Source organism: Gavia stellata, chromosome Z, assembly GCF_030936135.1.
Source record: "Gavia stellata isolate bGavSte3 chromosome Z, bGavSte3.hap2, whole genome shotgun sequence".
NCBI classification, from domain to species: domain Eukaryota; kingdom Metazoa; phylum Chordata; class Aves; order Gaviiformes; family Gaviidae; genus Gavia; species Gavia stellata.
In genome coordinates this window covers 64134178-64158020 of record NC_082637.1, presented here as the reverse complement: position 1 = coordinate 64158020, position 23843 = coordinate 64134178, and the positions used below count along the sequence as shown (strand labels likewise).

Here is a 23843-nt window from a genome sequence, read left to right as displayed (position 1 = left end):
ACAGAACACTTTCCAAATGACATCAGAAGCCTCATTGCAAAGCTGCATAGGATAAAAACATCATTAAACATCTGTCTGAGAAGAGTGGGTCTTGTGGTTATAGAATAGTTCGTAAGAGTGCTCTCAGAGGTGAAAATGTAGTCACAGTTCCCAATTTTCTTTAAGGCTGATTTATTACTGATGAGACAAATTACTGTTTCAATCAACCCTGAAAATCATAGCAAAAGCATTTTTCAACAGGACAAGTACTCCAAAGAAATACTGAGCTTGCAGTTCACCAAATGAACCTGAGTAAGTCAGAAACATAGTGAAAACTTCCCTTTCCATTTAAAAAAAAAATAATTTGCACATTTTCCTATTCTTTACATCCCTCTTTCCATACTGAGAAAACATCAGTTAAAGAGGATTTCTGTGTTTTGTATGATTATATTTTATTATTTTAAAATAGGAAAAGCTAAAGAGAAAAGCTATATTTGAGGAAAGGCTTCAAAAATTGAGATTTATATGGGACAGAAAAGCAGCTGGGTGGGGATAGCAGAAAAGACAAAGCATTTCCTTTCACAGAAAATAACCACAATCCATCAAAAGCAATAAAATATAGTATTGTTTGGTTTAACAGTATTTTTTAGACACATACATACACAAAAGAGCTGTTGGGAAGCATTTAAAAATACTGCTTTTCTAGCATTAGCGGTTGCTGCCACTATGCCTTCCAGCAAGTTTGCCGCTTCTTCATGAAAAAAAACCATAGGACAGATTTTCCCAAACACCATTTCTCTCAAAGTGCTCACTCTTGCTGTACACTTAAAAAAAACCCAAAAAACCCAAACAAAAAAAAAAACCCCACACCATACCCACAACTACCACAAAAGATTAGACAGCTTGGTATTTGGTTTTGATGCCATGTAATACCAAAAATTTAATATACAGGTATTTTAAATCTTAGGAGACATAAGATACTAGATTTATATCCCATAATATTTGGGTCATACTTTGATTCCGTAAAATGTCAGGAAGAGAAAAAAAGTATGAAATAGTAAAGTAAATTAGAATGAGGTGAGTAAAGTAATGAATAATTCAGACATTTTAACTGCCAAAACCACTAAGACAATGTGTCACTACACAACTTTAAAATCCAAGGTGACAGAAATTTCAAGGCAAGCCCATACAAAAGATCTGTCAGTAGCATATGAATATTTTTCTACTACATAAAGTAGTAGAGATCAGGGATGGGGGTCAGAGAAAAATGGCACCTCCTTAAGAGAAAAAATAAAAAAGAAAAAAGGAACAAAAATAATCCTGAAAGAACAACTTGAGTGTCTATGACCAAAACAAGATTTCAAAATGTGACACATGTGCCTCTCGTCAACCCAAAAAGAATATGACTTAAGTCAGATCTTCAGCTTTTTAAAATTTATTTGCTCACAAGAACTGCCCATGTCACTGACAGGAACCATCCTAGCTAGCTACGTGAAGGTTAAGGGTTGCTTATATCTTATAATGCTAAATATTCTGATGCCAATGCTCCTTTACTGTTCTAGCCCTAATCCGTTCTGGTTCATCACCTAAAAGAATTGCAGGACAGTTTAGCTAGCACATAAGAGAAATTTTAGTGGGGCAGCAATAGCCAGAATTATTAGTCATATCACTAACAAATGTGTACAAAACTTTGGGATCCAACAGTAGAAAGCTTGAAGAAAATACCTGACTTCTGCCAATCTTAGGCTAATGACAAAGTTTTAATGTTTATTTACCAAAATCATCACAACTTAAATACCAAAATCTATTATAACTGTGTATAAGAAACATAAGTGGGTGAAAAGCATTTCAAATACACCACAAAACACTCAGATGAAAAAAAAAAGGTAGTATGTCAATTTAGAAGACAAGAATTATTGTGGCGTAGGGAAGCACCAACAGAATTTCTTATAGATAAATACCGTGCAGTACTACTTTTGGGGCAGCTGAAGCAGGCTAGCTACAGCAGCGCAGCTTTCAAGTCACAGACACCACCACCTTAATCCAATATAAATCTAGACTGCTGCACAAGGAGCAGTCACATTCTCAATGCTATGCCATAGCTTGTATTCAAGCAGCCACCCCATCAGACCACTACATAAAAAATGCTTTGTCTAAAATTTAACTTGACCCAAAAAGGGTGTTTTCCTGCAGAGAGGTGATCAAGATTCATGCCAGACTGGAAGAACTGTGTAACCAGTGCTACAGCAAAAGGACCAAGAATTGAATAAGCCATTAAAACAGAATAATTTTCTCCAGTCAGGAAGGAATCCAAGTCAGGAGTGAAGCTTACAAACAGGTGAAACAGGGAAGTTTGCTTCATTGGTACCTTTACTGGACTTGCTCTAAATCTGAAAATTAATAATTTGGGCGAAGGACAGCCTTACCTTTATAAAAATTCAACACAGATTTTTAAATTGGTTACAAAATAACTTCACAATTATGAGAAACATCCTGGACTAACGTTTTGTTTTTACAACACACACTGCAGTGTGAATAACAACTGCAATGCAAGGCTTTGCCTCGGTTTCCTGGCATTTTTCTATTTCTGTCAAAAATTCTATATAACATAAACAATAGTTCCTATTTAACCGTCCTATAAGAAAAGCTTACTATAGCACACTATTTTCAAAACACTAAACACAAAGTAGCAGGCTCAACCCCAAATACTGAATTTCACAATTCAGGATTGATTCTAGTTCAGCTATTATTTACAAAGCAAGACTGGAGCTCAACTTACGCATACTCTACTGAGGAACTAAAAGGAGACCATTTAAATTACTTCAGCGACATTAGCTCTCAAGAAGATGAATGAACAGGAATCCAACTCAAACTAAAACAAACAAAAATAAATTCAGCACTGTTATTTCCAAAGATATTCCAAAATCAAAATACTTCAGTCTTACCTTGGAGACATTGCTGATATAATCCAATTGACAAGTGCTCTCTTTATCTACTTGATTACAAAGATTCTGTAAAGTGGAGGCATATTCCTTATCACTTTTTACTCGCATTACCATAAATTTCTTCACTGTTTCCAGCAGTCGTAGTTCCCAGTCTTGCAGTTTTAATAAAGCATCATGAGAATACTTCAGGTCGCCTCCAAACCCCATTTTTAAGGCACTATATACCGCACAGGGGAAAATACAGGCTCTTCACCACATCTGAAAGTAGAACAAGATTCATGAGACATGTATCGAAAGAAAAAATTCTAGTGTGACGAAGAGCAACTATTAATGTCTAACTCCTGAAATAACCCTACAATTAACCACATACATATACCTCCTCAAAGTAAACCAAAAGGAGGGTCAGTGCACTGTTTTGAACACCCATCTATGACTGGAAGAGATCTCAAGCCCAGAACTGTCCTCCAGTTTCCATCTGCGAAATGTACCTCCCTAACAAAGTGGAGTTACAAGGGAACACATAAAAGCATCTAAGACAGATACTAAAGACCAATCCACATATTTAATCAAATAAGTTCAGCTGACAGCATGTCCAGACAAGAACTGCCAACTACACTGTTTCACTCCTGGTGACCCGAAACATTTGTTTCTGGGGCTTACTGTCCTAACAACACAGAAAAATCCAAATAAAACATCCACTCTCAGGCACTGCATCTGTGGGACAAGGATAACTAGTTAGAAGCTAGTTTGCTCCTAAACACTGTGTTAGCAGGCCATTAAACTTGCAGATTCAACCTCCCAAAAAGTCAGAAAATATCCCAAACCATGTTCCCCATGCAATCATCCATTGCTCCCCTGAGACACACATTAGGGCAGAGTCCTTAAGTTCACAGGATTTTTCACTAAGGCAGTCCAGTCTTACTGTACCAAATGGACATCATTTAATAAACAGATAAGAAATGCTGCCTTATGAAATCCTGTAATACCAGTACATGTCAAAGACACCTGTTTGAGCTAGCCCTAAAACACCTGCATCTGATACTGATAAACATGCAGCCACATCATGGAAGACCTGAACCCACACATGAGTAATTTCCACAGACTTGCACAGGTTTTGTAATGCGAGCCAACGCTTTCTTCTGCGTATATATCAAAAACCTGTTCCTATACTAATCAGCTTCAAACTAGGTAAGATAAACTGCAATTACAGCTCTGGACTGCAGTGCAGACACAGCCTGTCTACTGCTTATTCACTAATTCCTGCACTCCAGCCAAGTCTTAGCTCTTTTGAACACAGAACTACCAATTTCCTCATAGGCTTTAAACTGCCACTTAAATTACCACAGTGTTTTACAAACCGTAACAGATTTATCTACCTAACAGCCCATGGGGTGAAGCAGGACTAATACTCTTACTTTACACCGAGAACTGAGACACATAAACTAATGTCAACATTGTACCAGCTAATACTGGTATGTACAAGGCTTAAAGACAGACTTTTCAGAGTGCCTAGCATTTTTAGCATATTAAGTATCCAGGAAAAAAAAAAATGGTTTTGGCCTCAGTTACCACACAAAATTTCAGAAGATTTTGCAAATTAAAACATAGAGCAATCTCCAGGGTACTCTTCCTGCAGTTTCCTCCCTCCATTAGCTCTTCCAGTAAGTTATGGAAATAAGCCTCATCCACTACATGTTTATTCTCAGAACACAAACCATGCTATGTAATGAAAGAAACAAAGATCCTACAAATAAAATAAGAATAGTGCCATGTTAGTATGCATCTACACAACAGAGACAAGTCAAGCTTGTAGGAGTAACCTTAAATCTATCGCAAGCTTTCAAATATTCTTTAATTTGAAGCTATATATTTTAGTCAGAACTCTTGCTGATGGCTAGGAGCTCAGTCATAAAGAGCAACAGTAAATAATTCACACTGGCTGTATTTATAAAGGATGGACTACATCATTATTAGTTGTATTAATGATCATATTTTCACAGTAAAAAATTTAAGAACAGTCTTGTAAAACCATTAATATTTTAGTAAGACAAGCGAAAGAAAAAATCTTAAAGCACCTACTTATTAACATGACTGGAGCTGCACTTGTGATTTTTCAACACCCTTTGGACCTATATCCACTTTTGTGACGAAGATCATTTTTCTCCTAGCACATTTTAGCACATTACCTAAATATCCTAGAACATTAGCTATGAGAAAAGATAGTATCTTTATTTTCTCACATTCCAGATTCAGAAAAGATAGGAACTGAATCTCAGCATGAAGACTGGCCTTCTGCTATGAGTAAAGAGCTGGCTTGCTTGCTTTTACTCTAACCTCTGTCTTTTACTGAGAGGCAGGAAGGCAAGGGACGGAGGAAATATTCTCAGCATATGACATTTCTGTCTGTTTCTACTGACTCACTGTGGAACCACAAGATTGCAAAAATCAATAAAACAGACAATCCAACATCTTACTCCAGCCTGCTATGCCTCCCTTCACTAAGTAGCAATCAGATTTTTTCCAATTGCACTATTAGATGCCTGGGTACATAGACAAAAATTGTACACATACTGGACTCCAGTCTTTGTTTTAAATTATTCCATTCACAATGACAGAAGCAGCACAGCAAAAATTTGTTTTGCAGAAGTGATAAAATTCTGATCTGGTAAGACTTACAAGCGTAAAGTCTCAGACCTGACGATTCCCAACTGGATAAGCCAGCCTCCATACGCCTTCCTTGCAAATTAAGAAAATGTTCAATCAAGACATTCAGCAAAACTCAAATGCTCCAATATTATGGAGGCAAAGAAGTGGTGAACATGTATCCAAGACATAAGCCACTTAACTGTCGTTAAGCTAAAAACCAACACTTTCAATTAAAACCACTTAAATTTTTTAACACTCTCAAACAACTGAAAGCAGTACAGATCACACAGTCACTTACTCGAAGTCAAAACTGCAATAATTACCAAACATGAATAGATGCGTTCTATGCAATCTGTATTTCAAACACTCTTAAAAAGCACAAGCACATTTCAAAAGGCCAATGTTCAAAGAGACAGTATCTGCCACCAATATAGACAGGTATTTTTCCAAGTTTGGTATCTCCCTGCTTAGTGTGCACAGATGAGCTGACAGCTACCCTACAAGGTCAGACCAATAGAATAGAGTATTTCGGTTGGAAGGGGCCTACAAGGATCATCTGGGCACAATATGCATTTCGATCAGCACTCTGTCTCCAACCATGGCAACCAGGAGATACTATTTAAGGATGGCAAACAAGTTGGGATGCTATTTGTGGCATGATCCTCCCTGTGCTTCCCCATGTTCGCAGCTACTGGATTACGGAAGAAATACTAATAGTCCCACTTTTTGGCTTTACCATACAACATTACAATTCCCACACGAATTTTGCAACCACAGACTACTGGGAAAATTGAGTAGTGCAACAAAATCTGATCCCAGAAAAGATTTACTGTGGAAACAGCAGGAGATATGGGGACTACGAGACACAAACATACTTCCTACTCCAATGCTGAAAACACGAAAATATAGGGTGAAAGATGTTCTGGGGGGAAAAGAAATATATCTCGCTCAAAAAACCATGGGAGAATATTCTATCTTAAAGGAAAAAACAGAGATGGTATCACATTTTAAAGTAGCTAGATGGAGAATTGATGACAATGAAGACATGATATGCTAAATTCATACAGGAAAAATCCTTCAGGAATTGCTTACTCTTACTGTGAAGATATCTTTCCTATTTCTGGCAGACACCCATGAGGTTTATCTCTTTTTCCACACATGAATAATGCTTGCATAATTTGACGTGCCAGTGAAATCTCAAACTGAATTTTAGCATGTTTTGTAAAAGTATTAAAATCCCAGTGGCATCAAATAGGACAAATGAGTTTCAGCTAGTTTATTTTCTTATTTTGAAATATGAGATAGATACATATGTTACTATAAAAATTACTGGACATGCAAATCAGCCAATCAATATTTGGAAAGCTTTAACAGTTAAAATATGTCTCAGAGCCAATTCCAAGCAAGTAAGACTTACTTTCTTTTTAGAGTCACGCTCAAAATAAGAAACTAGTCACTGACAGGAAGTAAATACTCAATGTACATTTAATAATACACTGTGAATGAGCAACCAGACCTTGAGCAACCAGACCTTCAACAGTTCTAAATTTAAGCATAGTTACTGAAGACTTGTCTCAGCTGCCAACACCACCACAGTGTTGCAGTCAGATTCCAAATGAAGCAATGTTAAATTCTGTCAGCATGACAATGAGAAACTTCAATGACAGTCACATAATCCTTCAATACTGTAACACTCCCCTCAGCAAATAAAGCAAATATTCCAGCATTAGTAGTCTTCCTGGATTCCAGCAACAACTGTAGTTGTAGTTTTCATAGCCACTCTACATTTAATTTAAAGATTGCAATCTGTCCCTGACACATGAGAGTGGCCGTACCGCATCAGATCAAAGGTCCTGGGTCTCTGACAATGACCAAAATCAAATGAGCAGGGAAGAACAGAGCACATATATAGCAATACTTTCCCAGGATGCTCTCCTACCCTTATAACAACTGGTGCCTTCTGTTATGCATTGCCATGAAATATATACAAGACTGCGCTTGCTAATCTTAAAATAGTGATGGATCCACATGCATCAGTTGGAACTTGTGGTTTCATAATATCAATGACAAGGTAGGCTACTGATAAACCACAAACCAGAAGCACGCCTGGCCCCCAGTTAAATTCAGAACAGGAAAGTACAGCACACATCCGGCCCCTGCAGAAAGAGGAATATGAAATGGGTACGGTATGCAGAGAGCATCACACTCACTCTTGATCTGCTGTCAACTCCCTTGCTCCTAAATCTGCATGGGCTCCAAATCACTTAGCATGACTTATATTTTGCAGGCCCTTTCTAGAAACATTAAGAATACTGCAAAATCAGAAAAGAAAGAGGACTTGGATTCAGGAGACAAATCCTCAAATTCAAAGCTTCTGTACTGATTTAAAAGCAATTTTATAACAGATGATCAATTTGTTAGACAGTCCATCTCAATTTCTGAATGTGAGGCTTACAGAAGTTATAGTCCATTAATACAATGAAATAAACCATTCTTAGCCCTCCATCCACACCTTAATTAAAAATTAGACTGTTGAACAATTGACATTTCTGCTGGTGTAGGATCTACTCCTGGAATGTACAAGACCACTAAACATTAAACACATGCTTTACCTACCATTTGTTTACACTAACCATATATTCAGAATATTATCTATATAAGCATCTAATGTGAAAGGCATGGAACATGAACCAGCTGAATTAATGCTTCCATAGAGCTACTGCCATCAATAAACATCCAAAGTGGTAATCTAAAGCTAGCCTGATCAGTTTCAAAACTGGTCTGAAATATTAGCCCACTCAAAGCAAAATACGTAGCTTATTTTCAGGAAAGCTTTTCTGCAAAACATAGCTCACATACCTTAAAAAGTTTTCCTCAAGAAACGATCCTTCATACACTTCTCTTTACGTCAGCAGCTACTTCCAATTTTCACTTTCTGAAATATACTTTAATTTTCTGGGGACTCTGTAAAAGAAAAACAGATCAAACTTTTTTATTATTATTTCAGCATTTTAAAATACATTGCAAAACTTAAACTTAGGTAAGTTGCTTTGCATTTTCAGATTACTACCAGAAGATGTATTTTTTTAAAAAAGAGACAGAGTTCAAGAAAACCAAAAGAGCCGATTTCTCAAATGACTGCAAGTAGTAGTATGCTATCACTTCATACACACAATTTTGAGGGAATACTTTTGTCTCTACACATGTAACTAAAGATTATTTTTTTTAAGTTCTTGGAATTTCTTATGACACAGTGTACTGTAGCCAGAAAATTAGATAATTTCATTTATTTCTGAACTTTGCCCTTCATAAAACAAAAAGTAAGCCCATTAGTAAGGAAAATGGAAGCATGGAAGACCAAAATTCATTATATGAAAGACAAACTTAGTAGCGGTGTTTTCACTAGACTGTACGAAAACAAGTGGCAACATAAGAAAGGGACCCCAATCAAGACACAGAAACTTCTTATATGGCGCTAATTATTCCAATATCCAGAATCATTAGAGATCAGAAAGTTAAGACTACTGCAGCACTAAAATTTCAAGCGGTAACTCTGGACTGCAACTCAGGTGAAGCAAACTGCAACAGAAGGCTGGATCTTTGAGGTTTTATATTACGAAAAAAAGTACATAAAATATGAAAAATAATAAGACACAAGTATTGCATATAGCTTACAAGTGCTACGTAAACCATATAAGCTACATCTGGACCAATGTTAAACGTTCACTCGCAGTCTCATACCAGACTGTCTCATCTAAAGTTCAATATGGTTTAATACTGGTTTAGCAATGCCCTTGTAAGAAAAGACACATTCAGCAAAACTGAAAGACAGACACAGTGTGTAAGAGTAAAGAGAAGCGAACTATTTTGCAGATCTTCATTATTTAAAACAAAGCACTAACCATGGGCACATTTACAAAATCTTAGGAAGGGCTAGTTCTAGTTCATATTCAAGCAGACATTTAGTATTCCTTTCCGGTTACTTAGTGACATTCTAGAAACAAAGTGCTGCCTAATATAAATACAAAACTTCCATTCTCCATGACCAAAAATAGAAAAGACTGTAAGTGATGCTTACATTCAGTCACTGAAAAGAAAGAGCAGCTACGCAAGCAGATACGAAAGGAGGAAAAAATGCAGCAGGCTAGAAGCATTAGAAAATTCACCACATTTTTAATAACAGATACAAAACTACTTGTTGCAAAGCCCAAGAGAAAGTCTTCACCAGCAAAAAAATCACAAGCAAGAGCAAAACATTATAGTAAATTTGGCTCCAGTCCTCCTCTCATTGGACAGGAACACTATTTTTAACCCCTTTCCCGGTTCAAAAGGGACTCATTAAAGTAAAACACATGCTACCACCAGTATCTGGGCACATTCAGATTTCAAGCAGATGTTAAAGAACTGCATGTGGTAAAATGAACCCCTTCTGAAAATTCCGTTTATTAAATGAAACAACAGATTGGAGCCACTTAAACACAGACAAGCTGTACCTTCTGCTCTCTTGCACACAGACAAAAAGCACACCTTTTTTTTTTAAAGAACCTCTCTATCACATACGTTAGAATGGAGAATTTTGTTTGTCAATATAAAAATAAAATGGAAACCCAACTTTTCTTCAGAATTCCAATTATTACTGACTTTTTACCTACGTGCATATTTTCATCTGCATACAGTTCATTAGTAGAATTTAAAACTGGTAATACAAGTCCAATACTGGTCTAATTGATAGGCGTATACAAGCTAGTACATGAAAGTATAATAAAAGCTTGTCAGTGAACTACACAGCCATCTGTAACAGAGCAATAAAACATTACAAAATTCCTGTTGCTATTTCTGAGCTCAAACATAGTTGAATCTAATAGTTACAGACAGCTTGCTACTTCAAATGCAATAAACCACTAGATAATGAAGATATAGAAGAAAGAACTGAAAGAAGATAAGGATAGAGCAGAAAACCTAGATGACCTGTTGTTTTCTGAAATGACTGCTGAGACCGTCAAAGCCAATCCCACACCAGATCTTCTTTAGACTGGGGATATGTAAGGCATTCTCTCAAAATGAAGCACCAGAGGAGCATTTAAAGGTATCAAATTAATAGCAAGAATTCACCAGAGCCAGATACTATTCCGCTGAAGTGTTAAAGGATCAAATATGAAATTGCCGAAGTATTAGTTCTGCAAAAACTTAGGCTTAAGGTGAGCTAAGTAAAGAGGAATGGAGAGTGGAAAATACATCAAATTTGTTCAGAGCTTGACAAGGCAATCAGAAAAAAGGACAATAAAGACTGTCTGACTTCCATACTGGGCAAGGTGGTGAAAACCATACTGAAGAACCTGTAGACTGGAATAATAGGGAGGGAAAAAAAACCAAAACAACACAGCTTTTGTAGAGCAAAGCCATGCATCACTACTTGAAGAGTTCTTTGAAGGAATCAAGGATCATGTGGGTAAAGGTGTTGGAAGTGGTAGTGAACAAAAGACTTGTAAAAGGTTTCTGCTGATGTCTCTCATAGGAAGCGGTTACAGAAGTGAAGACCTTGCAGGGTAAGGTTTAAGAGACAAAGATTCACAGGGGACAGAGTTAGAAGCCTCACCAGAATCTGTGCCAGGACTTGGGCTGCTGTTAGGTCTGGTAGTCTCTGAACAGACACACACACACACACGCGCGCGTGTGCGCGCGCACACACTGCCCACCCACCCCCCCTTCAAAAACATTTGTTCAGTGCTTTGAAGTGGTCAGGTTAGGAACCACCCAGAATAACGGATTTTTTTTTAGTGAAGGGAAGAGAGAACATAACATATTCTTTCACTGCTGATACATTTGTGGGGTTCCTATACCTTCAAATTGTTCTATCACATAAAGAACGTAAAGCACCAAAAAAGTTTAGGTAATACTGACCAGAGTGTGAGGCAGCTTCTGCACAAAGAAAGTAAAGAGAATTTTTTAGGTCACAAAATAGATAAGTATGATGACAGGGTGTCAGATCAAAGCACAGAACAAAAATAATCATGATAGCACAAAGTGACATGGTATGTCACATGCCTGAAGTGTTTCCCAGAAGAACAAGAGAAAATGTAATTTTAAAAAGTTGCTCCTAAGTACTTCTTTGCCTAGTAAACAATTAAATGAGAGAATTCAATGCCTAAAGACATTTTTGAGACCAAGAAACAAACAGGTTCAAAAATTATTATAAAAATCCATGAAAAAACCAGATCTGTTGAACAGCGGAACTTTCATCTCAAGACGTCTCTAAACTGCAAAAGCAGGACAGGAACAATTATTCTACATTTGTGCCAACAGCACCTTCTTATCTGACGGTAGCAAGTACTGAGCTAGACAGACTTAATTTGATTGCATACAAACATCCTCACACAGTGCACTCTGACTCTCCTACCCCTGCAGCTGTATGAAGACCACAGTTTTCCCTAGCAGCTCTTGCAGCTGTGATCTTATTAAAAATACAGGCAAACAAGAAGCAGTGAGATCCATCAAAGAATAGGATTTACACTTGTCAATAGTACAAAAAAAAAACCCCAAACAAAAAATAAACCAGATAAAAGCCCAGAAAACAAATCTTAGACCCTCTGCCTAGAATTGCAAGCCACACTTCCTTTTTTGGATACACAAAGTTTTTATTTACCTGTTGGAATTCTTTTCACACTTGCAAATGGTAATAATAGATGTGATGGAAGTAAGTCACTAACAATCATAGAATCACAGAATGGTTTGGGTTGGAAGGGACCTTTAAAGATTATCTGGTTCCAACCCCCCTGCCACGGGCAGGGACACCTTCCACTAGACCAGGTTGCTCAAAGCCCCGTCCAGCCTGGCCTTGAACACTTCCAGGGTTGGGGCATCCACAACTTCTCTGGGCAACCTGTTCAAGTGCCTCACCACCCTCATGGTGAAGAACTTCTTCCTTGTATCTAATCTAAACCTACCCTCTTTCAGCTTAAAGCCATTACCCCTTGTCCTATCATGACATGCCCTTGTAAAAAGTCCCTCTCCAGCTTTCTTGCAGACCCCCTTCAGGTACTGGAAGGCTGCTATAAGTATAAGGTCTCTCCGAAGCCGCCTCTTCACCAGGCTGAACAACTCCAATTCTTTCAGCCTGTCCTCATAGGAGTGGTGCTCCAGCCCTCTGATCATCTTCGTGGCCCCTGTCTGGACTCGCTCCAACAGTCACGTAGATGTAAGGCTTATAATCTGAAGACACTATCTAATTCTTTCCCCTTCCACCACAGAATCACATATACTTACCTATGGCAGAAAGATTTTTGTCACGAGTTGGTCTTCTCAGGCTATCTGATTTAGTATTCCCCTGCCCTTAGCATGAAGAAAATGTTTCTCACCTTCCCCACCCCGTCACTGAGGAACAGAGAGAAAAGACTAGCCACTTCTTTGCAACCGGAATATCCTGGTTTTTGACTAAGCAATTCTAGTTCTTTCAATCTTCCATTTTAAATCATTTTCTAGACCACTGCTGCCCTCTGAACACCCTCCAATTGGTCCCCATCTCACTTAGAGCTCAGAATCTGAAACAGTAGGGCTCACCAGCTCTAAGAAGAGCAAAGAGATTACTGCAAATTGCTTTTGAGCTCCTGCCTGAGTGCTTTAACCTCTTCCCAACAGCATGATACTGTATCCTTCTTAGTTTGTGATCAAAAAATTCCAGGTCCTTTTCCACAGAACTGCACCTTATGACCCAGTTTCCTCTCCCATCATGTACCCATGCAGTCCAGCCTACAGACAGTGTGTTGCTTTGATGCCCACTGACACCCCACTTTGTTCCAGATGATGTCTCCCATTTGCCAAGAATATTCTAAATAGTAATCTCAGTCTCTACATCTGCAGTTGTTCCCAACTCCCCATGGCCTGAAAACTTCCTCTTCATGCCCTTTATTTTATCATCTCATGCCTCCTGTGAAAAATGTGCAACACGAAGAGCTGCCATTTGGTAGTGAACAATGAGGTAAGTGTTCTTTAGGTGCAGTTACTCAACCAGTTTTGCTTCCATCCTGTAGAATTTTCTACCTCACAGTCACAGGTAAATAGCAAGGCAGATGCTGAAGACTGAATCTCACCAGGCAGAAGAGTACAAGAAGGTAAAGGCAGCTACAAGTTAAGAAAAGCAGAGCTTGGCTGGGTGCCACAAGTCACAGTCTGCCACCGTGCCTCAGGACTCACTGCTGTGCTCTTTTTAACTCTGAAAAAGGCCATGCCACATACAAAACATGAGACACACACCCCTTGCTTTCAAAGGGTAAATGCACCTAGTTTCTTGTTACCTTCCACGTGTTTCCAAGTAAAGAAATCTTTCCTTCATGTGTTTTTCCAGGAATTAAACTTTCCTTAAATTAAGTTCCAGGCTGCACAGAAAGCCATAGAAAAGCACAGCCTCAATAGAGAGTACCTGACTGACAAATTTTCACTGAACTCCCAGTTCTGCAGTGTTGCAACATTTAGATCATAACAGAAAAAGAGATTGAGCAGGATGAGGCTAACAAAAAAGATTCTCATGTGTCAGGCACTGCACTCTGGTATCTCCAGCCCTGTTACAAGTTCTACCAGCTAAAGGACAGGACTGTTCTAGAATTACAAAGAAACATACAATGCTAAAATGACGAAAAGTTGGCCACAAATTGAAAGAAACTAAATACACACAGCAGTGACTCAGGCTCATTTTAAAGTGTATATTATACCGTGTATTAAAGAAACTTCTAAACAAACAAGAGCAACAAAAGACAACTGAAGTATTGCACTTTCAAGAGATTTCTTGTCTCATGTAAGAGTGAAGATGGAAACAACTGCTAGGAAAAGTGGTGGCAAGAGTCAGCACTGAAATTAAAAAGTAGCTGTAGTAACCTTGTTGACTAATGAGTTAGTCTATGCACAGTTAACTTATTTCTTCGCTGATTTCTTTCATTCAATTAGATGCCGACTTCTCCAGTTCAAAGGTAGGAAGTGGTCTTCCTTATTTGGAAAAAAAACCCAAACGTCTGAAGGTAACGTTTCATATCTTGATATCCATCTGACTTGAAATAAATACATAGCAGGTCAGAATGAACACTCACACATACAAAAAAAAAATCCAGGTGGAAATCCTCAATCCCAAGGCCGCCTACTGAAGTATCTCTTCAGGGAAGACAGAGGAGGGAAGAATACTGACACAGTACTGAGGGTCTCTCATCATCACAAAACACCACGTAAGACTCCTCCTTAGAAAGATTTCAGGTCCCAAAACTCTTCTAGCTGCTGCCATTGCACATTTCAACTTAGAAATCCAGAATACTGCTAGCAGCTTCTTCCAGAAGCACTGTACTACCTCTTGAGATTTAAGGACAGCCATAGAAAAACAGAAATCCACAGGATGTAAAACACTTTTAAAAGTCTAGAGGCAGTTTAATTTCTTCCTATGGCCCAACATCAGCCAGAATTTCTTGCTGCAGCCAAAACAATTAAATTAAAAATCTGTCATTAGTCTGTAATATATGACAATATTGGTCTCCTCAGGAGAAACATAACCTAGTTCCAAGTATTTATCACTCTTTGAAAAGAAATTCAAAGAGCAATCAGGGTGTTGCTTCTTCTTTCCTCCTTCATTAAACTAACGACATCCTTCTGGTTCATTAAACACTCTACTTAGTTAACTCACTGTTCATTGAGTCTTCTGGAGGTCACTTACCTCCTTGGCACCATTGCATCACATTTAATTTAGTTAGATTACACAGTATTCTGTACAGAAAACCAGTCCATGAGGAACACAGGTCCATGAGGAAGAGTCCCGTCCCTTCCCAGCAGCTGATATTCCAGACTGTTACACTGCAGGAAGTATAACATACCGTGTGGTTGAGTGAAAGGTGTTGCCTCAAGTCTTTGTTTGTTGTTCCTGAGCTGAATGACTTTTCCTTCCTCCTACCCTAAAAGATACTCACTGTGATAACTCTCTCTGTTAAATGGGATACAGTTACTCTCACTGTAAAGGTCGAGTCACCAGAAAAGACAGATGACTGAACTATGCATTTGCACCTTCTTAAACACTTCCAAGTGCGTAACAAATTTTAATACATACTTTTACAAATATATACCAGGGCTAACTTTTCAAGATACATGAAGAAACCTACCCTATCTTTTTAGATCCAGTCAGTTTTGGGTTTTTTTATATATATATTATTCTATATATAAAACAGCCTTCCCAGATACAAAGAACACTCCTTCTGAAGGGTATTATTCTCATTTGGAAATGTATAAATGGATCAAGCTTTAATTAATGGATAACAAACAGTGGAAATTTGTGGATGTTTAACCTCCAAGGTCTCTGGAAAAATGGTACTGAAGTGCACATGAGCAAAAAAGTACACTTGGACTCTTCACATGGAAATTTATTTGCATAAGATTCAGCCTAACTGATCTTTATTGCAGCATTTTTTTTTTAACCCCAGTCTTTCGTTCTGCATATCAGAAGTATTTTTTCCAGAAATGATACCAAGCAGCTAACTTTTCACTTACAAGGCCAATGTTCTTCAAGACATAGAACATGGATATTCTTCAGAAAAAAAAAATTTAGGTATGATAATAATGTTTGTACTGTAGGCAAGGGTTATTTAGGTCCCTCAGAATTCTTGCCTTACTATACTCTGAGACAGTTAAAGGGAATTTGAGTGACTGCATCTTTAAACCTGAAATCCCAATGCAATCTGAGAAAAATTCTGTAGAGGGACACAAGCCATCCTATTGTAATAGTCAAGTGTTAACAACCACCTGCTTAATCACTGCTTTGGAAATGGCAGCTCCCACCTGCTGAAAGCAGATTAACCGCATCCACACTGCAAATCCCTACATCTCCACTAGTATCCCCAAGTCTGGTTGGGGGGACTTTGATGATGATGAAATACTACAGCACAAGAGATCACCGTGTCACAGCCCATCAGAATGATGTTTTAGCAGCATGATACGCAGGGTACGCACTGCATGCTTGGTGGAAACACAAAGCCTTAGGTTTGAGGATACAAGGATAGGATACCTGCAGAAGACTGTCCTGCATAGGACACAAATCTGCTGCAGCGTGCATCCATATTGTGGCTGGAACAGAGCCTGGAGAAAACAATCCTGTCAGCTGTGGGCAGGTTTCCTTTCAGAAGGTACCAGCTGGCTCCAGAAAAGCAGAGTTAGAAAGCATGCAGCACAGAAAACTAAGAGGCCATGAAGGAAGACAAGGATTGAATCAAACTGAGATTTTGACCTCAATAAGAATGTGTGTAATTACCTCCACATATCAAAAAGAACCATTTAGATGAATTACATGATCTAGATGCCAAATAATTTTTTTAAAATAGGAGCTTCCGATTTACTTAACACATTCACTGGTGACAGATTTCACACTCCAATTTCAACATTCACCTAATCCAAAAGGCAGAACTGGGTATTAAAAGGGCCTTCATCTATCTTTGTAACAGACCTTTAATTCTTTACAATTCTTTGGTTTTTGGGCTGCGCACTTCAATTGCTAACATTTTTCTGTATTTGGTGATCAGGCATTTCCTTTCATTTAGTGAACTTCAGTTATCACATCTGCTGAACTGGTAAACAACCGTACTACAGAAATTACGGAAAAGATACTCTCCTTGGGAGAAAACACACCATTCATGGCATCAACATACAACAAATATACTCACACCAATAATAAACAAGTGTGTGTTTTTGTGATTCCATGCTTTATATCTTTTAATCAGTAAAAAGGTGCTCCAAATTTTTATGGTTTTCCTTAAAATTGGCTACAAAAGTACTTCTTACAACATTTTGCTGAAAGGATAGCACAATTGTTTTTAAATACCATCACCTACAGTGTTTAAGCTGTCACATTGTTAAAACTTAGCCAATTCACTTGACTGCACTCCTTATCTGGAATTCCTGAAACTTAGTTGGGATACAAATACTGTGGGGTACTATTTTACATTCATGAACATTTCAAAGCAGAAGCCACAACTAGGAAGTCAGATGCTATCTGAAAGAAACCCAAAACATTTAAGAAAGCTTTTGCATAATTCACAAAAGCTGTATTTTAACAGACACAGTGGCAGTACTCCACACTAAACAGATTTTAACAAACATACAATTTAATAGCAGATAAAACAAGCTTTAGGTATTCAAAGATTAAGAAGGTTTATCCTAAGACCCTAGCCTTATTTGTTTATAGGTTCACCAAGGATGAATTTTGTGATTTACTAGCCCAACGGCTAACAATCTCCACCAGCTGAGCCATTATTAACGTTATTTGTCTGAGCATTACAGCATCAAATATTCAATAAAATTATTCCTGCCTTTATTAAACAAATATTAAATCTATGTCCTTTCCCTCTCTGGTCTGTTTTGTACTGAGAAAAACGATTCATTCCTGCCATTCTCAATTCAAACAGCAAACATAAATGTGATGACGAAACCATCTAAGTTATAGTACATTGTCAATCTATGGAATAAGATTTTTCAATTTTTCTAAAGCAAAAAGTTAGGCATAAACAGAGCTGGAGAAAAGCTGCAAAGCTGACAAATCAAGTACTGAAATTAAGAGATTCACAAATTGAGGATGAAAACCTAAATGCCACCCTCTTTGGAATATGCATTATATGATCATGTAATTACTTCCACAGTGCTTTTCTCCATAAATGCCTGAGTCATTTGTTACAGAGGATGGAGTGCTCTGGGGGTGATTCAGCATTCTGTCAGGCTCATTTTCACGACTCTATCATGCTCATTGCTGTAATTGTATGTGTCCCAGTTTCTAAACAGGCAATTTCAGGGAACAAAGGGCTCGTGATTAATGCACTTTAACACGATTCTGGATTCTATTTCTGCTTCTGGCAAAAACTGCTTACATAATATGCAACAATTCACAAACTTTTCACAGGTTGCCCCTACTTAAAAGATAATTGATTTTTCATTAGGTCTTAATTATGGTAATTTATTTTGATGCTTAAGCTTAATTTCTTAATGTCTCAGTTCCTCATCTTGAAATAAATCACTTACAAAACCATAATGTGAAAAAAAACATTGTAAGACTCTAAGATCAAATGACAATTACAAGAGAGCTTGAGAAAGGACTGTCTTCAGACCAAGATTTGAATACCATATAGAAGAATGCCTAATACAGGATACTATTAAGTCGTTATTTGTTAAGTATTTTCACTACTAGCACCTAATAAGATAGGGTTCCAAATGGACCACAGTATTGTGCAAGCAATATTGTAAAGCATACCTAAATGACAGATTAAGAGTACACATGTGATGTTTATATTTCTCCCTTAACAGTTGAAAGTTTCATGTGATCATCTTAATAGAGAGCTATGTCATAGAAACATCTCACAGTACACAACTACTGCTGTTACTCCATGTTCACCCCATCAACAACATAAGTAGTAACTCTCCCCTCAGCAGAAAATAAGAGCAACCATAACAGAAAGCCTAATGAAATATCCTCACTGCTCAAGATGCATGTTCACAACATAGACAAGATATGCAGCCAGAGCTGTGTTCTAACAAGCCAACTAATACATTTCAAAGATGAGGAATTCTGACAAATCTGTACAACTGGCCAGAAAACAGTCACTGAACCACAGTACAGTTACAAGTACAGAGAGTTTTCTCTACACACAGCTATGACTCTCATCTGTGTGTGTGAGCTGGTCAGCAACAAGCTCAGATGTGGGAAAGAAAGTTTGAAATCATATATGGTTAAACCACTTGGCATTTTCCCTCTAGTGTAGAAAGACAGCAATGCAAAGGAAGTCGGTGACTCTACAGCAAATGGTAATCTGTGATCCAAAGTAGAATGATGTGATGAAGTACAATTCACTCAGATTAATAACATCATTGAGTCTTAATTTATTGGGAATTTATTTTTATCATCGTCAGGGAAACACACAGGAATGAAAAAATCCCTATTACTTCTGACTCATTACATTCAAATCCAACCTGAACTCTGCACTTGAACTTGCAGGAGGAATTAGAAAAGGTTACAGTCATGCTCTCAAATATGATTTCATGCTACAAGATGACAGGAATCAAAATCCTCCATCCTGTGAAGTTGCCCTAAAAGAAAAAAAAAAAAAGAAAAACACACACACAAAAAAGCCATTTTAGAAGCACCCTTGCTGCTTTTTAAGAACCATTTCCAAAACTTCCCATGCACTGTACACAACCACATATGTAGCTCTGGAAAAGGTAACTATCTTTTCTCAAACCCCGGAAACAGAGCTATGAATTCCACTGATTCACTACTAAAAAAGTTTCCAAAATACATCTATCCAAAGAAATGCTACAGTAACCTAACACGAATATTATACAGCAGGAACTTGCTGTGTGTTAACATGCACAGTATTTTAAAACCTTTAACTTCCTAATAAAATGGTGAATACTGAACAATTCCAAGACTATCTCTACTGTATAATAAAGCCCTCCACTAAGTTTTCAAAATCCATTCTTATAAGGCAAATACATCAACACTATAATTAAGACAGTACTAAGTGGAAAGTTTTATCTTAAGATAGGAGCATATATGCAGTTTACTTCCTGCTGGAATGAACTTAGGCCTTCCTCTTCTCTTGCTGCTCCTCCTCCCCCCGCCCAAGCAAAAGAATCCCCTTTCCTTTTCCCAGACCCACTTCCCTCCCACTGCAAAAAAACTCCTCCCGGTGAAGTGATGACCTCATGCTGCTCGCCCATCTCCTTGTATGGAGCAACTACGGGCCTGCTGCCAGCTTTCTCCGCCTTCAGGCTGACACGGCAACATACCTTCCCTCTCCCCGCCGCTTCCCAGCTAAAAGAACATCGAGAAGTGGCAGCAAGCGGAGCGGGAAGGCCGGGCAGGAAGAGGGGGTCTCCGCATGGACAAAGACCAGACGGCCAGAAGCACGCCCCAGACTCACGTCTAGCGTAAACCGACTTCCTATCAGCAAAGCACCTCTCCTCCCCATTGCATGAGGAGCTAAACTGAACTCTGAACATTTTGAAGTATGGAAATACATCCTACATTACCTAACTGCAGTGCAGCCCACGTAGCTGAATGTGGCTTCCCTGTCAAATCTCTTTATTCCAGTGAAGCAAATATTACCTCCCCCTCTCTTAAAGAAGACTCATTTTATCTTCCTTTGTATCACTCTACTAAAAATCTTCCCGCCCCTTCTTCTGCCTGCCTTTATTTTCAAGTGTCTCCTCAGAATGATTTCTACCTGATCACTTTATACATTGGCAATCCAAATAGCAACTGAAGAAGAACCTTCCTCTGAAAGATTCAGTTGTGACATGAAGTCATAGTTGTAGGAAAAGCTGGAAAGGATCTTGGGGATGGTTAACAGAGCTTTTGCTCAGTTAAAAAGTAATCTTGTACATACAAGACTTGATCTTCTCCCTCAAAGAAATAGCCCCAAAGCACAACTCTTCTAGCGTTAATGTTCCATGCATGTGTATTTGAAACATGTAACAGTACTGACAATTTGCTTCAACATATTAAAAAGGAATTTATAAACAGAGAGAACATACCTTCGTCTCACCAACAATAATCATTACTGTAACTCAACCTGTAACATCTCCATCGTTTGCAATTAGCTTTGACTGTGAGCTGATTAGAAGTATGAATGTCCCACCTCCTTGAGTCTTCCAAAAAGTAGCACATACATGTAGTAAACTGTATCAGTAATGTCTTTATTATACATTATTAAGTAGGTACGATTAACTGTAAATAAGACCCAGAAAATTCTTTTGGTCAAAAAGGTTCAGATGTCACCCAGGTTTTTCTTACATTGCAACTTGTTGAAAGAAGTTGCATTAAAACACAGCAGAGCAAAGTCACTTTGTGCAGGTTTGTTACAAAGTGGGGAAAAGCCACATCAACTACTTGGAAAGCAATGCTGCTTTCTTGCAAACAGAAGACAATTTGGCTTGTTTAAAACTATAACAAAACCCTTGGTGTTCACACAGGATGTGTCGTTTCCAAGGGTGTATGCTCATGTAAATTCAAACAAAACAGAAACATGCTCCAACATGAAAAGGGATGTTTAATGCCCGTCTATATATTTCGTTCTCAACTACCAAACACATGAGCATTTAGGACGCCTGCAGATACCAAACACACAAAGCACAAAAACGCACGTGAAAGAAGACAGGGCAGTAGCACTAAGAAGGCCCCGTCTATGCTGGCTCTAAATCTAATGTGTAAGTTAGGAAAGTCGTTAAGTTGCACAGCGTTGTCACGGGGTGGGAAAGGAGAAAAAAACCAAAACCAGGGGCGTTGCATTTATCTGAGGGGGAGCCACACATCGAAAAGCATCAAGCGGTGGCTGGCGCGTCCTCCCCTTACTGGCAGCAGTTACGGCCCGGCCAGCGCGCCGTGGCGCAGCCGGAGCACAGGAGGGGAACAGACACGCCGGGCACCGGCGGGGACAGGCGCCGCAGGAACCGCAGCGAGTCAGCCCTTTTCCTCCCTTCGCGCCCTAGCCCGGACGCGCCAGCCCAGGGGCCCGCCCCGACCCCGCGCACAGCACCGCGCCGCCGGCCCGACGGCAGTCCTGGGGGCGGGGATCCGCGCCCGCCGCACTGCCTGCCCCGCCGGGGCGGAGCCGCCGCCGGGCGAGAGGCACCCCTGACGTCTCCCCACGCCGCCGCCGCGGGAAGCGACCGGATGCCACCGCCCTCTCAGAGGAAAGCGCGAGCGGCGCCGGTGCCCGCCCCGCCCCGCCCCGCCCGCCCGCAGGTATATCCCCGCGCGGGGCCTACCCACCCCCCTGCACCAGCTGCCTGCTGGGCGGGCGGGCAGGACACGGCAAGGGGTGGGGGAGGCTGCCGCCCGGCCCGGGCGCCGCTCCCAGCGCGCGGGCACCAGCGGCGGCGCCGCCGCGCCGCGCACGGCACCTACTTACCTGACAAGCCGAGCCCCTCCGCCACCGCGGGCGTCACGGCCCCACCAGCGCCACGTGACCGGCGCGGACGAATCAGCGCCAGGCTCCCCTCTCCCTCCCAGCCAATCCGCAGGCTCCCCGCCTCCTGGTGACGCGCTGCAGCTCGCCACCAGTCAGCGAGGGAAGATGCGCCACCGCTGCCGCCTCCCGGCTCCGAGAGGCGGCGCGATTGGAAGGGAGCCGTGGCGCTCTGTGAGGGGCGGGGCTTTCCCTCCCCGCTCCGCCTCCGGCGCGCGGTGAGTCCGTTTCCCAGCAACGGGTTTCCTCACAACTTCTTGTTTTAAAAGACAGGCCTAGAAATACCTTACGGTTAGTGGAGAATGGGCACAGAAGAGTAGATTCAAGGTTTAGTAACTAGTAAGGAATATTTACGTAATTACAACACTACGATACAATGTACACCGGGTTTAAAGTATTTGTGGAATTTCTGTGCTGTTTATTACTTGAGCATGGAAATGTAGGTGTGAACATAAAAGAAGTGTATGAGACTAAAAGATGGCACGTGCTGAGAAAATAACCCCTGGATATCGCACCTTATGAACAGATAGACAAGGAGTCTGATGTTATGTTACCTTGCCAACTCAGTGTCAGGAACAGGTAACAAGAAGCAGAAAAGAAGAAAAAAAAAGAAAAAAAAGAAAAAAGGAAAATAAAAAAAAAGGAAAAAAGGAAAATAAAAAAGGAAAAAAGGAAAGGAAGAAAAAGAAAAGAAAAAAAGAGCTATTGTTGTGACACTGACTTAACAGGTTTAGGGAAACTTTAATATTAAAGTGTTGTATATTGTCTTTTGTAACAGATTGTGTTTAAAGCAAATGAAACATTCAATTTAATTAAGTAGTAATAACAAAGTCTGATATCACAATGCATTTCAGACATACAGAAGAAGACAAAAACCAGTATTTAGGAAGCAGTCTAAAAAACGGGATGTGGGCAGAGCAATCATATTCCAACCCATGGCTTTTTAAGCTACAATTTGCTTTTAGACCAGAGTGTTTAAAAAGCACTAGTGAAGTTTTCTACCTCTGTTTAAGCCATTTATGCCTTTTTCTTCCAAAACATCTTCCAAAACAAGGCCAAGTGCCAGGTCCTGCACTTTGGCCACAACAACCCCATGCAATGCTACAGGCTTGGGGACGAGTGGCTGGAAAGCTGCCCCGCAGAAAAGGACCTGGGGGTGCTGGTTGACAGCCGGCTGAATGTGAGCCAGCAGTGTGCCCAGGTGGCCAAGAAGGCCAACGGCATCCTGGCCTGTATCAGAAACAGTGTGGCCAGCAGGAGTAGGGAGGTGATTGTGCCCCTGTACTCGGCACTGGTGAGGCCA

The 23843-nt window shown here is 39.7% G+C and overlaps 1 protein-coding gene across 1 annotated transcript in view; it reads right to left on the bottom strand.

Annotated features, from left to right (window-relative positions):
* FER (FER tyrosine kinase) overlaps nt 1-8456 on the bottom strand; it is a 180528-nt gene extending 172072 nt beyond the window's left edge. The window contains exons 1-2 of the mRNA XM_059833349.1: nt 8430-8456; nt 2925-3182 (exon numbers count right to left, since the gene is read on the bottom strand). Of these exons, the coding sequence (XP_059689332.1) occupies nt 2925-3131 (207 nt within the window). The 5' untranslated portion in view covers nt 3132-3182; nt 8430-8456. The remainder of the gene's footprint in view (nt 1-2924; nt 3183-8429) is intronic.
* Nucleotides 8457-23843: the final 15387 nt, after the last annotated feature.